Source organism: Cloeon dipterum, chromosome X, assembly GCF_949628265.1.
Source record: "Cloeon dipterum chromosome X, ieCloDipt1.1, whole genome shotgun sequence".
NCBI lineage: Eukaryota > Metazoa > Arthropoda > Insecta > Ephemeroptera > Baetidae > Cloeon > Cloeon dipterum.
This window is the reverse complement of record NC_088790.1, coordinates 5,453,972-5,473,748: the sequence shown is the minus strand read 5'-3', so window position 1 is coordinate 5,473,748 and position 19,777 is coordinate 5,453,972. Positions and strand designations below refer to the sequence as shown.

General features: G+C 38.0%; 1 protein-coding gene across 1 annotated transcript; it reads right to left on the bottom strand.

Moving 5' to 3' along the window:
- Nucleotides 1-9,369: 9,369 nt before the first annotated feature.
- LOC135946689 (uncharacterized) lies at nucleotides 9,370-11,433 on the bottom strand. Its single transcript, XM_065495004.1, has 3 exons — nucleotides 10,957-11,433; nucleotides 10,417-10,900; nucleotides 9,370-9,890 (listed from the first exon to the last, which is right to left on the bottom strand). The coding sequence occupies exons 1-3, from the start codon at nucleotides 11,259-11,261 to the stop codon at nucleotides 9,444-9,446; spliced, it is 1,236 nt and encodes a 411-aa protein (XP_065351076.1). The 5' UTR covers nucleotides 11,262-11,433; the 3' UTR covers nucleotides 9,370-9,443.
- Between the last annotated feature and the right edge of the window lie 8,344 nt (nucleotides 11,434-19,777).

Below are 19,777 nucleotides of genomic sequence, written 5' to 3'. Positions count from 1 at the left end.
CTTACCATAAGTTAAAAAAACTTTGTCCAAAATCACGACAAATTTCAGTTTAAAATAATCAAGAGCGTTTTTATTCCGTTCTTGGGCTTCTCAAATAGAGCTAAAGTTAAATTGGAACGGTTTATTTCCCTGGTAAATATCTTATTATAAACCAACTGTAACAAATTTGGGGTTTTCTAATTTCGACTGTTTTCAAAATAATAAACTTCAAAAGGTTTTCCTGGAAATTAAAATAAAAAACAGCATTTAGGCTTTTTTGTAAATTTTCCACCCTTTTGCCAAACCATGATTACAAAGGCAAAATTTAAATAAATAAAAATGAGGTAGGTTTCGTTCAGCCTGATAGAGTAATTTGCCTGTTCGCTCAGAAAGTAATCAATGTCCTGCCTGCTAGACATTTCCCATTGGGACCACGCTGGCGGGTCACGATCACTCTGGACTTTGCGGTACTTTTCAATTATAAACTGATGTGTCTGGCTAAAATAGAAGATGTCTAAAACTCAAGGGAAAAGGGAAAGAATCGCGCGTTAATTAAAATTTACGCGAAATACTCTTTTTCAATGTTTTTCAAGTCAATTGATTTTCAGATTGTTATATAAAATTATCGAAGTGTGTTTTTATTCCAAGGTTCGGTTCAGCACAAGGGAGCTCCATGTGGGATTTAGCCAAATTGATTTCGAGTGTAAGTATGTTGGCGGTGCAATAAAAGCTTATTCGCGGAGCGGCGAAAAATCTCTCTGCCTGCTGGTCGGGTCGCCGAAGCGCAGAGAGACCATCCGCGTGTGCATCCCTCGCTACTTTTTGCTACTAACTGATTTAAACCCCAAAGCCAGGATCAATGTTTTCCTCGTGGCTGGCTTTTGGCCATGTTTCCAACACAATTACGTGCTGCATCTCTGTCCCCGCCAACCGCTCTGCTTATTTAATCCTCGCTGGTTATTTAGAGCAACCGATCGTGCCATCGGAAAATGAACAAAAAATAATACCGTCCCGACAGACTCAATCGATGAGAGTCGGTCGCAACCGGCCGAAGAGTATATTAAAAAGCATAAAATTTTACTGGAAAAAATCGAAACTGACTTTTTTTATTAATATGTTATACAGAAACATGAATTATATGATATTTTCGAGTTTTTTTTTAATTAATTAAAAATAGAGATTAATAAATTATCTTCGCCTATAGAAGCTGGGGAAACTGAAAAATTGAGATTTAAACGTCCATAACTCGGAAATCGCAAATATGGAAAATTTCATCTATAATTGCAGTAAGAGAAAAATCTTCCTCGTAAATAATGTAGCTCAGGCTTGGTCAGATAAATATCATAATTATATTTACAAACAGTAATTTTTTTAATTAATTGTACTCTTAGATCAGTGAAAAAATTCGGATATACTATTTATTAAGTAGAGCTTTGAAGGCCAACAATTAAAATCATTTGCAATGTTGACTCTAGCAAGTAGTTCATTGAGTTTATTGTTTGTTAAATTTACCAACAGTTTATCTTTACAATGCAATAAAGAAATCAGGACGAAGGAAACTGTTTTATATCATATCAGAATTTTCCAAATTTACCGAAAAATTTAACGGTTTGTCCGTGATTTTTTTCGTTTGATTTCTATCCCTCTCATCGCAATCTATCCAATGGTGTTCGAATCATGAGGTAAATTCCCTTTCTGGCGAAAAAAATCACGATTTCAAATAATGCGACAGTGGGAAATTGGTTAGTTTTTCTTAATTTTTTGTTAGCATTTCTAGGGTTAAAAGGATTTTCACAAATTTCTGCTCATTTACCTTAATCGACTAAAGATGTGTGCAACACAAATTATTAATCTAGCGAATTGTCAGAATCATAAACCATTTCTCTTCTTCGTTGCACTGAAATGATCTCTGCTTTTTTATTTAATCTTTAATTGGAAACACACTTGTTAAAATGTGTGACAGCCGATTTCGTGTAATTGGCCACGGCCAAAGTTTGGCCACTCATTATTTTAAAACGAGCCGCACGCCGCGCACGTGCAGGGCTAACAATTCTCTTTTGTGTTTGCGATTGCAGCTCACTCTCTCACTCCCCTTATTTTCGTCCGCGGTCCGCAGATTGGAATCTCGTTTCTGCGATAAAAAGAAATTAGTCTTTATGGACACTGGAAATAGTTTGAATAAATTTTACATGCTCTCCTGACCTCCAGCAAATAATGTTTGAGCTGTGCCGGCCCGAATAATTGAGGAGCACACAATTAGACTCATTACGTCGCGCAATTCGCAGCCTTCAGCGCTTAGTTGCTTTTGACGAGTCCGAGAGTTGCTGCTAATTAGTCTCTCTCGCGCTCATACTCGTCCGATCTAATTATCTTTGAGCAAACTCGCCGGTGGACAGAAACGTTTAGGATGCACAGAGTCGTTTCCTCATTTTACGGACAAAAGGTGAAAAGCGACATTGGGTAACAATCATAATTTGACCCTTTTCACCCGCTGCTTATTTTAAAAGCGGTGTCACGTGCGAGGGCGGATGTGGAGTGTATTCCAAGATAGGAAATTCATAAAACCAGAAAATTTATTATTTTTCCTGTACTTCCGCAAAATAATAAAGAGATTTTTATGAAAAGACAGGAAATTTTACGGATCCTGCTTAGTTACTGAACTCTTTATTTTTTAACTCTGATTACGAACTTATTATTGATTTGAAGGTGAATTTTTTAATGACTTTCACAAATTTCCCTGTGATAAAGTGAAAGATGAGGTCTTCACGTCACAAAAACGACTGATAAGAGCATTGGCAGGAATTCGTTACTGTAGATCGCAAACCCTATACTAGAGTCCGCGAGACCATGGTTGAAAAAAATTAACCTACTTCCTCTCTTCTCCCTATACCTGATGGAGTTCTGCAAATTCGTTCGACGCCACCCTCGTTACATCCAGCAAGTGAGGGAATTCATTTTCGCATTTCTAATTTTTATTTTAGGCTTTGGTTCACAGTTTAAGGCTTTAGTTTTACGCAAAAAGATACTCGAAATAGTGGCTTTTAAGGTTGCATTTTGATCCCTTGATCAATTCTGCATTATGACGTCTCAGCCGCGGGATTTTGGACAGCTATGCCTATGCCGCATTTCACCCAATTGGCGTTGACTGGCATTTATTACCGTCAGCTAAATTCTGCACATGATAGGATGAACGATCCCTTTTGGCAAGGGCAACAGACACCGCGGTTGGTTTCCAACGTGGATAAGCTGGAGAAAAAATAAAAACCATCGCATGGAAAGAAGTAAATTTTATTTAATTTCCCTTCTGGTGAAACAAATCTTGATTTTAAAATAAGGAGACAGTTGATGTTCACCGCTTTATTAGTATGAAGACTTTGGAGCCGATTTTCCTAAAATTTAAACTGGCAAGCAGGGAAAAAAGTAGATCTTCCCCACTTCATAAGGATTAAAACTAAAAAAATTCCTAAGAATTTTGCAGAGAAAATCAACATTATTAACCGACAAAGAATTCCAACATTTAATCAAATATAGGTTTGAAATCTGCGCAGTTGTGAAATAGAAAATATCCCCACGTCGTGGCTGCGTGTTGTGCGCCTGCAGTTATCTTGTTATGCAACCGGCTCGTCACGTTGGTCCAGTGTGTTGCCTGCTTCGCTTCCGTCGAGGGATTTACGGCCGAATTATGGAGATGGAGCAACAAACTAACAGAGATATGAATCAAAATAAGTGACTGCCCCGCTGCGGATAATAAAGCATGTGTTGGGAAATAACGAAGAAGTAACGCCATGCACTGGTGCAAACAAGGCTTGGGTACAGATATAAATCTAACAAGGGGACTTTGACCGAGATCGACGCTTCAGAGCTGAGTGTGTTCTTATCAATGAACGAGAAGTGTCTAAATTCAATTTGAGGTTTGCTGTTTGCCATCGGCTCAATTCAATTCAAAATATGTTTATTCCATTAATGCCAAATATTTACATGTGCGCGTGATTTTGAAATATGCCGAGATATAAAAGTTAGAATTTGAAATAGCTAAAATAAAAAAGCTTGATTTTGTGAAAACATCTAAATAAAATTTTAAAACTGATTTTCCCGGACACTTTTTTTGTTGGGAAATTTTGGAAAAATCATAAACTTTACCAAAAGTATGGAAATAGTACATAATTAGATTCGTTTCGATAAGTAGATTCCGAAAATGTAATTGAAATCTTGAATTCGTTTTTAATATTTAAATTTTTACTCACAATAAATTTTACGCTCCAAAAAATCCCCAAAAGCAAATGAAAAACTACCTAAAATTCACAGTAGGATTGAGAGATATATAATGAAATTAGAGCGCTTCATTTGTGTGTGGCGAAAGCGTTAATTGAAATGAATAGTGCATTAAGACGGTCGGGTGAAACAAAGGTGGCGACCGGCGGCGAGTCTCTTTGTGCACATACTTAACAATATGGGGTGCGGTCGGCGGGCGTCGGCAGAACGGGATTTTCATGCATCTTTCATGAGAATCGCATTGTCCCAGGGGATCAAATTACAAAGCGCGTCTTACAAACCGGCCAAATGAGGAGGCGCCGCAGTAACCAAGGCACTCGCGCACATTTTACTGCGCGCCATTCTGCTCCGCTGACCCTTGCCTTTTGCCGAATTCGCGCTGCCCGCGCGCTGATTGCCCCTTTATCTTGCCCTGCTGCAGCTGCTGCCCCTAGAAACGCCCTTGTCCGCCTGTGAGCACCAGATCTGGCAAACAGGAAACACAATTGATCCATCTTGCAGGTCGGATTTACTCTTTTTGTTGCTTCAAGTTTATCCGTCAGGTTTTTTTTCTTAAAAAAATAAGACAAATAAATAAAATAACAGTAAGATAAATATCACGCTATTAATCATCCCCAGATCCCCAGATGATTTTATGTTTTTATTTTAAATCTTTGAAAATTACCACTACCAGAAGAGTGCAAGTCAAAAACTCATAGGGGTTTCACCTCTTTCGCGTTCATTGGCTTTTTGAGTTGCATTATCGCACTAATTTTGTCGGGGTCGGGCGCGCATGTTTTGTGCATGGAAGGTATTAAAATCTAATTCTCCTGGTGGAATGTGACAGGGGAAAAAATATTTCCAAGTTAACCACGGATATATTAATTTATATTCAATTTATAGAATATGAAAGCAGCCAAATTGAACCAGCCCGTTGGCATTATTTTTTTACAGTGTCAAGGCAGTGGGAGGTATTTCAGCATTTCGGAGATCCATTGCTGGCTGCCCAATGTCGAAATGCTCAAATAGCTCAACGGGCTGGAAAAACTCGCCCTTTGATGGGGTTTGCATCTTTCCTGCGGCTTTAGAGACAAATGTCTGGCGTTTTAATCAAATAATTCAGTGCGGGGATGCGAAAAGATAGCCACGATTGGGCCCGAGCTCCTCTGCTGCGGCCCCATGTTATCCGCTCAGCGGTGTTATTATTTGAACCCAGTGAGCTCATATAGCCCAGAGGGAATATGCGCTGTTCTGAGCAGAGGTAAAAACTATCTATATAGGAACGGCAACCATTTTAAACTGACTATTTTCCTCCAAAAAACTATCATCAAATGAAAAACGTCTGAAATTTTGCACGGGATTCGACTCCTGGTGTCTCAGTGCCTGAGCAGTGTGCTTCCCAGTTCAGTGCTACCGGTTTTGGAACAATCTGTCGCCAAGTTTATATAATTACTTTTAAACGGACAATTGAAGATCTCTGACGTTCTTTCATGTCAACAAACCTCTCTTTTATTATGTTTAGATATAATTTGTTATATTTTTGTTTTGGATATGGGCAGGTATGGGACAAGCAATTTTAAGTTGAAGCTAAAATTATCAGCCTTTCCTTAAAATTGGTTTCCGCCAATCTGATTCAAGATAGCTTCGTAATGTGGGAAACAGAGCTCTTTTATGCATTTTGTCAGAGTGTCGCGAAGGCTTTTTCCGATCTGACCGGCGTAGTTAATAGCACAATCTTGTCAAAAACTCGCATCATTCCCACATTTTCAAATACCTCCTCACCTCACAATCAGCCAACGCCATACCTGCGCGTCGCATATGAATCTTTTATCCCCAGTGAATTTAAATAATTTTTTCCGCAATTCCTAATTGTTCCATGCAAATAAAATTTCAAGTGAACTCATCCATGATGCTCCGTCTTTTCTAATTAACCTCTAGCCAAATCGACAATGGAGACGGGGAGAGGGTGCAAGAAAAAAAGCAGCTATTTTATATATTATATAATATACGGACTCGATTCGTGCAGATGTCTGCTCGCCAGCTCCCCGAAGGATTGGCGAGCGCGAGAGAAAAAATCGGGTCCCATGTGGCGTGTTCCGTATGGAGTGTACGTAACAAGGATGGGAGAGAAAAGTTGTTACTGCGAGACAAATTATGACCAATTTGGAATGTTCAACGGAGCATTGAAATAAAGAAAAGGCGGAAAAGGCGTTTGTTTATTTCGCTGCCGGTTGGTGGAGGCAGAGGCGGCTTTAAATATATTTGCTGCTGCTGCTGCCTGCGAGCGAGAGAATCAATTTTGTCTTTCTGCTGACTCGGAACGGGGATCGTCTTGCTTGCACAATGGAAAATTAAACGGGAGCTCGGAGAGAGATTATTTCAAGTGAGGCAGGCAGTCAAAAACAACTCGAGCGTTCAGTAATGATAATAATCATCATTGTCTGCCGCCGGGAATCTCTCCTGCCCGCGCGCAATATACATATTCGAATTTAATACGGATACGTACACAATGCATCGATTGAAGGAATTACAATTTGCTCGGCTGGGTGGCTGCCTGCTAGGTGTGTAATTAAATTGCTCACCTCTGCGTATTTAATACACAAATCAGGATTTTCAGGATTTCATTTCAAATATGCGTCTAGTTTCTCACATTTATATTTTTGTTTGTTGATTTTGCAGATTTATTATGCGCTCCTTTAGCAAGAAATGAAATCAATTTGAATTGTTTATTACATACTTATTAGCAGTTGATTAAATTGATAGTTTTGCTTTAAGAAGATCGAATATTTTCCGGTCAATTGACTAAAAATTGCATAATTGTGCCTAGTTGGCGATTGGAAGCGTAGAAAAAATTTCACATTCCAATAACTCCGATATCGACCTATCAATTTTTACAGCAAATGCGCATAATATGCCATGACGTAATTAAATAAAAAATCAACCTCGCTGGAAGGATATCTTTTCAGAACGTTTTCTTCAGCGTTCAGCGATCGTTGCCACTCTCGACAAAATTAATTTGATCAAAGAAAAATACGAGAGCAAGAAAGGCGTCCGTTTCTTTCACCCGGAATCTCTTTGCCATCGGCAATTCACACAAATTAAACCTTTCTGCGTCGCTCGCTTGCTCGCTTCTTTCACTTTTCTGGCAAGTCTTTTTCTAATTTATTCCTTCTATTTGCGCTGCAAATAAGTCTCCGTCGTTCTTTTTTATTTGCACCAATGGGTGCCATTTAGCAACACTCATTTATTCATTTCTCGTCCCCCGCGCGTTTCCTTGCGTAATTTTAAGTGCACGCCGCGCCTCTGCCTTGTATTCATTCGCGCCGAGAAGGAGGTGAAAAATTGTCGCAACATAATGAAAAAGTGAATGAGCAATGCCAGGTGAATGAGAGAGGAACTTGTGAAAAGAATTTAATCAGACGCAGTGACACCCCGTTTCTCAATCAGAGATGCGGCTATTTTAATTGGGGATTTGTCGTTTGAATGCTTCTTTCTGTGTAAGATATATTCAATTTTATTTTATCTTGCTTTCTCACTTGGGTAGACGGAGCTACAAAATTGATAGCTAAAAATTTAAACAATTTGTGGATGAGAAAATTTAGCGAAACAATGAAAATTTTCTATTTCAGCTTGAAAAAGGGGAGTGCATCTTTTAATAAAAATATGTTGGTGAATTTTTGTTTCCATTCGATCGTGTTTGACAAAATATTCCAATTTACCGAAGAAATAATATCCACTCCTCCGTAATTTCAAATTCAAACGTGCTCTCTTTAGAAGTGGTCGGATTGTAAAGGAATTTTCCTATGCTCAGCCAGATGAATTGAATGATGTAGTTTCCTACCTTTTGTAAGGTTTGTGATTTTTCCAAAACTTGTCAAGCGAAGTGTTTTGGAATAATCGCGTGCAAAAACTCAACGGCTTTATTGTTGCAGAGATTAAATTTTTTCTAAGGTGCGGGAGTCTCATAAAATCAATCAATCTTTTGTGGACTGCGTAATTCACTGGTGAATACGAGTAAATAATTTATAACGGCCTTACTATGAATTGGAAACGAGTTTTTTTCGGAAATTGCCTAAATTGGTAAATTTCTTAAAATCTTTCTCCGAATTTAAAAATTATCATTTTGTCAGTCCAAATGATATTTTTCAATACTTAATCTAGTGTTTTACAGATATAAAAGGGTCTCAAAATTAGAAATTTAAAGTTTTTTACTATTTCTAATTAGTACACAGACCAGCAAATTAATAAAATAAATCGTTTATTAAAATAACCCCTATCCTCACATGATTATTAATAGAGATTTGTTCAAAATTGATCTATATATTGCGGCTTCATTTCTAAACCTCATCTCTCTGCAAAATTGTTCTCACGGTCAGTTTCACCCGGAGGCGGCGATCAACGAGAATTACAAATGAGGGAAGGATGATTGAGCGAAATCACAACATGTGTTGTGCGAGCAAAACGTGATTATTGTGTGCATACTGCAGCATGCGTGCAATCTAAAATTCTTCTCCCTCTCCTGCTCTCATTTGTTTTAAGCACCATAGCTGCGTTCGCATGCTTTTGAGGGTGTACCGGCACGTGGCCACTCGTCGGTAAACAAAGCCACGTGCCACCGTGTCTCCGCGCCGCCGTTTTAAAACAACTCACGCGCTAATTACATTGTAAATAAAACACGTACGTCCGCCGCCCGCCCTCGGGGCTGTAAATAATTAATTTCTCATTTAACTAAAGTGGCGACTGTGAATTCTTTGCCGCTCGTGGCAGCGAATTTTCATGATTTCCTGTTATATGGAGTTTTAAACATTTCAAATAAATATTAAAATTATTTAAAGAGGTCTGAACATAAATGCTATAATTATTAGGATATAGGCAGACTTAAATATCGGTAGTAAAAAACCTGATTGTGAGAGAAAATTCCCTGGTTATACAGGGGAGGAAATATTCTATTCGTGAACATTTAAAAAGGTATATTTTTCATTTCTTTGCAAAATACATTTTAAATTTTAAATCCGGACTGCTCAGACTAGTAAAAATTTTGCATACATTTTTCTCATTTTAAATTTTTATTATAATTCTTCATCGGTCAAGACATCATTCCAAGGAACTTAAGCTTATTTATAATAAAAATTCAGTGGACAAGTGGTTAGTTGTTTTCACAAAGAAAATAATATATTTCATTTTAAAATTTTGTACATACAGTTTTTACATTTTTAAATGCCAGTTTTGTCGAGCTCTTTAACGAGCTCGTCAACAATCGCCATGATGGCCCATCTAAAAGTTTCATCTACTTTAAATTGTTTCACCATTTCTTCCACAGGCTTGCCATAAATAAAATTTTCTACAACGTCTCCGTTCATTTCTCCGTCATTCTCGGACACCCACGAGCCCTCTAGCAACACGGAAGGCCGCATCGTGGCGGCCAAGAGAGTGCCAAAGAGCCGAAACTCCTCATACTCTTGCAGAAAATCCTCCATGGTCATCTGCGGCTCCGACTCTGGCAGGTTGCGATTGAACAAATCCACGTAAGTGGCGAGCAACGGCACCTCGTTCGCGTCCCTGAAGTCCTTGTCCGTGCACAGGTACATGAAGAATTGCAGATCGAAGGCTGGAGGATTGTAGCGGACCATTTGCAGGTCGATTATTTTCATTGATGTTGGCTGTTTGGGATATTTTTTCATTAATTTTTGTAAAATGACCAGTGTTGGAAAAAAAGGTGGACAATTGTCATTGAGACATATATAAATAGGAAAAAATACTAGTTCGCAATTGGTATTATTCAGAACATTTAACTAAAACATTCTCAGGGAACGTTACCCTTCCAATTTAACTTACTTTTCTTTATGAGGAGCCTGGAAATTTAATATACGTTAAAAACTAAAAAAATTGCTCCAGAATATTTTATTTGTTTTGAAGAGGGTTCTATTTTTACAATTTTTATTCAATTAAATTCAACGTTGAGAAGTGGCGATCTTAAGTGTATTTTTCCAGAGCTATGTTTTTTACTCTAATTATATTCACTTCCAGAAACAGAAAAATAATAATTTTGCATTCAAATTGGAGAGATTTGTTGTTCTCTGAGCTTTTGATTTGCACTTGCCGGTCATTTGTCATGGCTGTTACAAAACATAAATGCTAAATACCATGGAAAATAAGACTTTTCTTGCTTTTTTTATGAATTTATACCTGTCGGTCTTTGTCAAATCGGAACATGACGTTGTTCTCCCACATGTCCCCGTGGCACAGGCAGTTTCTCCGGTGCTGACTGGGTTTGCAGATGTCGACGATCTTGTTGTAAAACTCGCCAGTGCTGAGCCATTCAGAGTATTTCTTGTAAGCGTCCGGGAACTCCAGCCGCAAGACCTCGGCGACGAACAGAGCTCCATTTTTTATCCTGGGCTCCATCATGTTCCTGCCGTGCCCTTCGAACAGTCCGTCCACTTGGATGAGAGGCAAAACCTTTGGCCAGTTTGTGCCTACGGACGCCGAGTGAAAGAGCGCCAATTGCTGGAAAACCATTTCGATGTAAATGTACTCTAATGAGCAGTAATTCGTGCTGCTCAAAGGCTTGGAAACGATTTCGTGTCTGCTCGCACACAGGTCCTCTAAAATAACAGCCCGCTCATTCGCTAAGAAGCATTTCACTAGTGGAAAACTTGCGGGGGAATTCCTGGAATTGTCATTAAATGAAGTAATTATTTTTTATTTTGTAATTCTGTGACTTACTTAAAATTCCTTTCCAAAATAGGCACTGCCGAGTTAAAAAAGTCGCACTCTCTCTGATGAAAATCCGAGCCTTTGGTGTAGCTCAGCTGGTGCTCGGACACCGGCGGCATTTTCACAATCAGCCGCACTTCTTTCTTCTCTCCAATTCCATCCTCATAGGTGACCACGGCCCTTTTGATCAGAGAAACGAAGCCCTGCAGCTTTTCCGTGCCCTTGGCCACCTTGTACTCAAACGCCACATCTTTTGTCGTGCCCAAAAAGTTCTGCAAAGCGCTCTGTATGTCGGCGGCTTCGATCGGGTCCATGGTTGGATGCTAACTGACTGAGTGGCTGGTGTGCTGCCCACCGCATGTTATTCTTTTTTACGCCAGCGGATATCTCCCATTAAAAAGTTGGTGGGACTGCCGGAGCACATTTGAACCAGTTGACCTTGATGCCCTTGATTAGAAGCGTCAGCAGCTTTTCATAGCAACTGTAGTGCAAAACCTTTTTCTTTTTTAATATATTCACAGCAAATTAATGATATAAAAGCATAAAAATAGAATTACCCTAGTTTTTTTTACATGTGTGGCCTACTTTAGCAGTCCATCCGTCTGTGCGCGATAGGGCAAAGCGCCGCGTCTTTTTGGTTACACAGCTAGCGCGTGAGAGTGCTGTGTGTGAAGCTCATTGATTAGATAAGATTGCTCTCTAACATTTTGGTGTATCATGTACTGCAGTAACTGTGCTTGAATCAGTTACATTAAAGTTAAATGGTCGTATATGTATTTAACGGTCCATCTCGTGACTTTTAACTTGACATTTCTTAATCAATATGTCACATGTCTCGCACGTTTCATATAGGCCTCGAATATATAGCAAGCCTCTTTAACGAACGTATAAATCATAACGCTGGTGGTGAATGTTTTTTAAATTAAAAAATAGTTGTTTAAAAAGCCCTATTTGATTGAAGAGGAAATGCAAACTGGAACAACAATTAATTAATTAATTAATTTATCAAAAAACTCAACAGTTCATCTATGATTTTTTGCTTAATTTTATGATGTGTGCAACGGTGTGTGAATTATGAGGCAAATATACTTTCAGGCGAACTAAATCATGATTTTCAAAAGGGAGACAGTGCTCATCGTTTAATTAACATTCAAACTTTGGAGCCGATTGTCTCATCAGAAATGAGTGAAATTCTATTTTTCGGTTGCATCATTATTGTATAGTATCGTACTGGGTCATTATAATTTTATTAAAATGAAAAAACTGCTGCCTTTAATCTTGAATGGTGCATTAACCTCTTTATGACAAAATCTATTAAGCATATTGACCAATGCAGTATCCGACGCTCATCTTATCGTCTCAATTGGTGCCAATTAGGCGCCTTAATATCTTCTTAATATGTAGTTTGATTGATGGGAGGTCAAGGCCTGAATTCCATTATATAAATTTTGCACCGTTTTACGAGGAATCCTATTTCAAAACGATTTTTAGTTCAATGTGCATATTTAAAAACGACTGAAATTTACGTAGAGGTGATTTTCGAGATATGGTGATTTTTAGCTTTTCAGAAAACCCTAAAATCCGGGAAAGTGCTGAATATTCTCTGGGTGAAAATCAAGACGATGATTACGGGAAATATTTAGACCAAAACTTATTAAAGATATTGCTAGTTCAACCCCTAATGAATTTTATCGATTTCGAGCTGTGATAAAACTACTAACTTTATGTAAAGCAGCCAATGTGAAATCGTGGACGATTGCAATGATTTTTTTGTGATTTTTCTGCTGTACACTCTTGTGTTATTTAGTTATAATCATACATTTTTTCAATATTTTGGCCCAGGAAAAGAAACAGCCTAGATTGTCTGCAACTAAACTATTTGGAGCCACTTGTGAGCGAATCTAGCTCTCAAATTTAATGCTCTCGTGGTCAGCCCGCTTGAAATTAATCAAAATCCCATTACCCCAGTTGACAAGTTGCATTATATAGAACGCGCGGCAGAACGTTTTCACCACCGCCGAGCAGAATTAACTAAGTAAGTGTAATTCGGTAACACATATAACAAGTTGCGTCTTTTCGCCTCCCCCATTTATTGCCGACGCGCATTCAGCATTCAATTCATCTGCCGCTTCGCAGAGAGGGGTTGTTGCAACCCCCGGGGTTGATTTCAACTACGGGGCGTGACAAGCAGACTAGCCGGTATATGCATTGAAACAGGAACAGATGCTGAATTAAGAGCAACAATGCGCGTGCCAGCGTCAACAGCCAGCGAATATGCAAATATTTTACCAGGAATAACATATTACAGTTTTGCTCTTGTGTTATTAATGGCATTAATGACAGGCAGGGGCCTCCTCTGCATATTTTTGCCTCTTTTTTCGGTACCTACTTTGTTCATTCTTTTGTTAATTGTGACTACGAGCTGGCAACCTTATTTAATAAATAAATTTAACTAAGAGATGAGCCATTGCGTCAATTTCATAAAATTAACCATACTCAAAATTCAAAATGTTCATTTTTTGAGTGGATTCATGGATTGATTAAAAGTAGCGATTAAACAGTTGGGTCGGTGTCACTATGCTTTAGTGTCCAAACTCACGCATGCTATCCGTTCAACAGTATAAATAATTGCTGCGTTGATTCCGCAGATAAGAAACGAAACCAATTACGCCTTTTCCGGGGGAGGTGCGGCACTGAAGATATATCAATACATCAGATTTTTACCGAAGAACCACCTGCTTAGAGATATATCGCTCTCACTATAATGCGTCCAATTATTTCGTTTTTGCCACGCAAACCCCCAAAAATGAACCAGTGCATAATAAAGACACACATTTATCTCGTTACGTCAGCAAATTGTTATTTTATGCATCAATTTGCGGTTCCAATTATTTCTGTTCACATTTTATTGTAATCGTGCGTTCCCTTTTATTGCCGGCAGATATAAATGTGCTTATTTTTTCCAACACAATGCAGCCCAGTCAGCGAACGATCTGCGGGTGGGTGGTGCATATAATATTCAAGTAGATGCATTCGCGGGGAAACTTGTAAAAGAGCTGGCGGCTGGGGGTGGTATAGCATATAGTTATTATTTCTCTTCGATATACTGGTCTTTTTCCTGACTGCGCCTCTCCCTTACTCAATATTTCAATAATTAATTTCCACTAATAATATTGTTCTTTCATATTTCAAGTGCGCTTTCGCTGAAAAATCAAGAACGAATCAAATTTTGTCGAGATGGGAAATTAAAAAATAGAATATGCAAAACCGATTGTCGTTCAATTTATTCTGTTGCCAAGAACAAGCTCTTTGACGTACATATTTTCTTGGCTATGTTTGCAAAATAATTAAATCGATAGTTGAAATTTGATTTAAGCTGAAGATATCAATGAAACACAAAATTTCACGACTTCACACGCTTTCTGACACGTGCCACGCCTTCTGTTATTTAATTTTCTGGGGCACCAAGCTCCCATGTCAAAATTCCCTCCTTCTATGGTCGCTTTTCACAAAGAATCTAGTGCACGTGTTTCTCGATATGAAAAATTACAAATTTATAAAAAATCAATCATTTTATCACCGGTAAACTAGTGGAAATCGATCATTCAACGTTTTAAGCGGAAAGAAAACAAGCGGCTATACTTTATTTATGGCAGCTCGCAAAATAAATACAATTTTAAATGTTTAGAAACCGAATGTTCACCTCAAATTTGATTATTATACAGATCAAGATAAGACACTGACAATTAAATTGCTGATTAAAAATTTAAAGGATTTTTCATTCTGCTGTCTTCTTTAGGAAGCTTTTTTTTAAACAGACAATAGTCATTTTGACAAAATATTAAAGACGCTTTTAGTCTCCCATCTATAATATAGCCATAGCAGATACACAAGTTTTGAATTAGCAGTACACCACGCATCAAACATTTAATTTTCATCATCCGCGTCCATCAATGCGCCCATCTTTCACAAGAGACGATTCCGACGTCACAAATACAAGCACACAAACAGCTAGTATTGAAATGTACACACAGGTAGACAAAACAAAACTGACTGCGCGCCGAGGCCTGTGCAAAATTAATTAGACCGCACTCGAACGGGAGCTTGGCATGGGAGTTGAGGCCGAAGCGTCTGTGTATTCCCTCTGTGCTCTCGCTCTCGCTTCGTGTTTGTAGTACGTTTATGCTCTGCTGCTGGCAGTAATTCCTGTTATTTTGTTTGTTAAGTGAATTGAGAGGTAATGGACAACACACGCCGTGCACAGCACAAACAGTCATTACAGGCGCGTTAATATTCCGACACAGCATTCAACAGGGCAGTGCGAAACTTTGGTTGAGTGCACTCTCGGGATTACTGACAATACATGTATATTTTCGAAATTTGAATAACTAATAAAAAATTATGATTTACTTGAGTTTTTCATTGTTCAATGAGTGCTTTAGTTGTTTTAAATAGGAATTAATTTTTTATTTTGTATTATATACACTGGAATTTGATTTTTGACGGTGTCAATCGATTGCTAAGAGTCGAATTAGGCTAGGTAACCATTAATCACTTGGCCGATTATTCGACACGACGTGCCGAAAATTGAGGGAAACGTATAATATACCGCTACTCTGGCGAATTTTGTCACTGTGGCGCTGCTGTCTCGATCTTGATAGACTATAGGTGCTACGTCAAAGAGTGATTCCTTTCTCTGATTATAGTAGCCAGCTTTCTTGTTGCTGGGTTTAAAAATACACAATATTAACGATTTTGCCGTTTTTGCACGTCCTGTCGAATTGTCAACCGTGTGATTCAACTGCCCAGCATAATTAAACCCTGAGGAATTGATTAACACTATCGAAAAATAAATTACAGAGATTCTCGATGAAAAATATTTATTTTTTCACTAAATGAGCTCCAAGTGTTAACATTCTTTGTGTTAACAAATTTTCAAATTTAATTGAATGTTTTCTTTAATAATTAATTATAATTGACGTAAATCCATGTAGGAAAACTGAAATTTATCAATGAAAAATGCTAAGCCCTGCATTGATTTACTAAGGGTGGGGAAATTTTGATTTAGGAACAATTAAATATGAGGCTTCGGATCAGCAGCAATTTATCTCCAAAACAAAATAATTCCGACTGTTGTGGTTGCTGAGCAATAACCGAAAAGAGAAAACGAAATGACGAAATCCTGTCAACCTCGCTTACTTGCCCTCCCTGGGATGTAATTCTCCCTCACAATAATTTACAAGCTCAAAATGTCATCCTTTGTAATGAAAAGCAATTTCAAAGAGGAAAATTCTGCTTACTTCTAAAATACGATCAAACTTTCAAATTTAAGTGTCATATTTTACATTTCCCTAAAGTTCGGACGTACCTATTCGGAGCACTTGTTTAAGTCTCACCGCGGTGAAAAGGAAGGGTTGCCGTTGGCCCCATTATGGTCATCCTCAGTGCGGCCAGCCGAGTCTGCATACTAATAATGACGATTTGACGGTCCTGATTCGACCACCAACACACATCGTTTGAATGCTTCTAATGTTGAGCTGCTTTGCAAATAAAAGCAATTTGCTTTGCGCAGTCCTCTACCGGGCTGCGAATGTTTGACAGACAGTACGAGGCAATCAGCATTTTGAATGACCAAAATCACACGCCCTTTGTCAGCTTGAAAACATATTTTTCGGTTATGGAGCATGATTTGCACACCTGTCTGGATATTTCTAGATAAATGTCAGTTTTTTTCTAAAATCCAAGACAAATATAAATGAAAAAAAATTACAGCTCAAGACTCAGAAGGGAAAAAATCAACAAACCTTTCCAAGATGACCGCACAATGATGATTTTTATTCCATTTTTATAGAAATGAAAATAAATCTCATTGGTCAAAGAAAAATTGAAGCGAAGATTTCAACTCAGTGAAACTTGTGTAAGAATAATATAATTAAAATTATTTGTATATAATTGCGCTATTTTAAATATTCAACAGTGAAAATCTTGAGCTGGAGAACTCTAATAATGACCAAAATAAAAACAAACAATAATATAGTTAAAATATGTGAAGCCTTTTTTAATTCTGCACTATATAAATATGCTAATTAAATATTTGGGAGACTCGTGTATTGCACAGGAGGCGTCTTAAAACAACTGAAGAAAATGAGGATTATTTCTGGAAATGTATGCGTAAAAACACAAATAAATACGTAGTCGCCCTTTTATCAAGCCCTGTTATAGAGACGCGTGCGATCCACACTTGAAATACGCACCTGATCAAAAAAACAACTCTGAAACCTCAAAACCGCATCAAAACAAACGCATCTGCGCCGGAGACCAGTTTGACATATAAAAACCAACACGCATTTCATTTCAACTCTTATTTTCGATTCGACATCTGGTCCATTTAAATAATTAACAAGAGTCAAACAGTGAGATTCAGAGAGAAAAAGTCAGCGTGGCGAATGCGAGGATTTTATACTATCAACCCCTTCAGGGTCAGCACTCGACTCTAACAATGCGCAGACACTTGTAGTGAATTTGGCACACCGATTATCAGCCCTGCATATACACGCGTGACGATTCACCATCTGCCAGCTGGGTGTAACGCACCCCTTTCCATATTTTACATTGCTAATGAAACATATTTATCGGTTGCTCTGTGTCAAATCAAGTGGCTATTTTTTATGATGCGCCCTCGAGTGCTTTAATTGCGAGAGAGAAAATAAATCCGGCGTGACGCGGCTCTTTTACCGACGAGTTTGCAGCGCTGCATCATGATCTCTCGGCGGCTGCATGAATCACTCTAATGATGACGAAACTGATCCCTTTGCCTTTTGAAACCTGATCACGGCGAGGAAAATAATGACCTATTCTTTCTTTTGATATCTCATGTTGATTGTGCCAAATAATAATATGAACAATTCTGCAAACTCATTTTTTTATATCAGTAAAAATTTTACTTTTAAACCACAAACATGTTAAGCTTTCTCATTCAGAATTTTCCCAATTTGTTGTTTGAGTTACAGGAATAAGACTATGTGCGCACTTCGTTGTCAAGGGTATCAGAAATTTCGACGAATTTAGTCCAGTTGTTGCCCCTAAGTGGGTCGCCCACCTGAATATTTTTGTTTGAATTCCCGAAAATTTCCCGTTTTACAGCAGGGAATAAGTTTTTTTAAGTAGATTTTCGAGCAAATTTTATAGTTTGTTAGGCTGGAGGAAATTTGAAAAAATGGTGTCTAAAATATTCTAAATTTAATGTCCAACAACTTCACTTTGCAGTCCATTAAAATCGTGTTGAATTATTTTTCAAAAAACCTGGGTATATCGAAGAGAATCGAATTTTTAAATTTAAATTTGCCGAAATGTGCCTAACTGAATGAAGTATAACATAATATAATAATAAAATTAATAATTTTTCCTATTTTTCGATTTAAAGGACACCCAAATTTGATTAAAATTTCTTGAATTCAAATTTGATTAATGCATTCCACAAATCGAACTCACTTGCAAATTCGCCGATTTCACATAGTTTTCAACCAGATTTTTTGTCAATTTCCCCGCACCATTTACTAATTTTGAGTTTTCAATAGAATTTTAAATAACTCCAACCACGAGAAGTGCGTTTTTTCAGAAATTAGAATTTGGCCGTTCTTGGTGTTGATTGCCATGTATTTTATTATCCCACATAAATAAAATTGAATTTGAAATTTGCATGTAATCATCCACCAAACTATATGAGCCAAATTCAATTATTAAAGTTATGTGGCTAACATTCGCTTCTCTATGTTACTTTAAACACAAAATATTAAACACTTCGAGTTATTAAATTTAAAATATCCCGAATATACCTAAGAAAGGGTGTATCAAATAAGGGATTTGCATAAGCCGATTTGATTCGATGATGTATGCGACGAAAGTCGAGAATTTTTTATCATTCTAATGCAGTTTTAAAATTGATTATTTTCGCAAATTATAACAAATCGATCAGTTGATCAGGATTTTAGCTTAAAATCGAAGAGAAAACGTTAATTTTACAATTTTCCCACAATTTGCGATACATGCCACGCCTTCTTTTTAATTGTCAGTGAATAAAGCATCCCTATTTAAAATTAACCACGACTTATAGCTGGGTGTTTTTCTTTTTGTTTGTAAAAACTGCCAAATTGTCCTAAAAATTCATCTGTGTTTTTTCAACAGTTAATAACTCGTGGAAATGGATTATTCATCGTTTTAAGTGGAAAATAAATACGCGGTTCTCTACTGTTAGCACTTGTCTAGCAAAATAAAATAACTTGATATTTATAAACCGACGCATAATTCTTGTAAATTTTGGAGTTGGCTAATAATATATCTATATAAATGGCAATTTGACATTTTGAAACTAGGAAAATCTTGACGCATCTATAATTATAAATTCACGAGCAAGAACGCAATCAGGGAGCGAAGGCAGAAACAGAAAAGGCAAAAAGCTCATCCCAATTAAATTGTGTTGTTTGTGTTTTGGCGTACGTCGGAGTTAATTAATTCTCGTTGGCGCGGCGCTCGACAGCGGTGGCGGTGCGCGCAGCTAGCATTTATTTGAATGCTATAATTCCACTCCAGTTACATCGTCGTCGTGAATTTGATCTGGCGTGCTATAATTAAGTTTGCCTGCCTCGGCAAAAACAATTACAGCGCTCGGCGAGGGTGCGCGCGCGTTGCCTACCCAGCCAGGGGCGGGGCGGGCGGCGGGTGTCGTATTGGCTGGCCGCTGCACGTGCTCGGCCCGCCCCTCGGCCACCCGCACCAGGGGTGTCTTCCGGCCGCCGCCGCTCGTTTAATTCAATCACTTTTAATCTGCATC

Excerpts from the sequence above, each read along its gene's own strand:
- LOC135946689 (XM_065495004.1), bottom strand. The coding sequence starts at position 11,261 with ATGGACCCGATCGAAGCCGCCGACATACAGAGCGCTTTGCAGAACTTT. Across the intron at positions 10,901-10,956 it reads ATTTTGGAAAGGAATTTTAA|GAATTCCCCCGCAAGTTTTC; the intron begins GTAAGTCACAGA and ends TGACAATTCCAG. Across the intron at positions 9,891-10,416 it reads GATTTGACAAAGACCGACAG|CCAACATCAATGAAAATAAT; the intron begins GTATAAATTCAT and ends TATCCCAAACAG.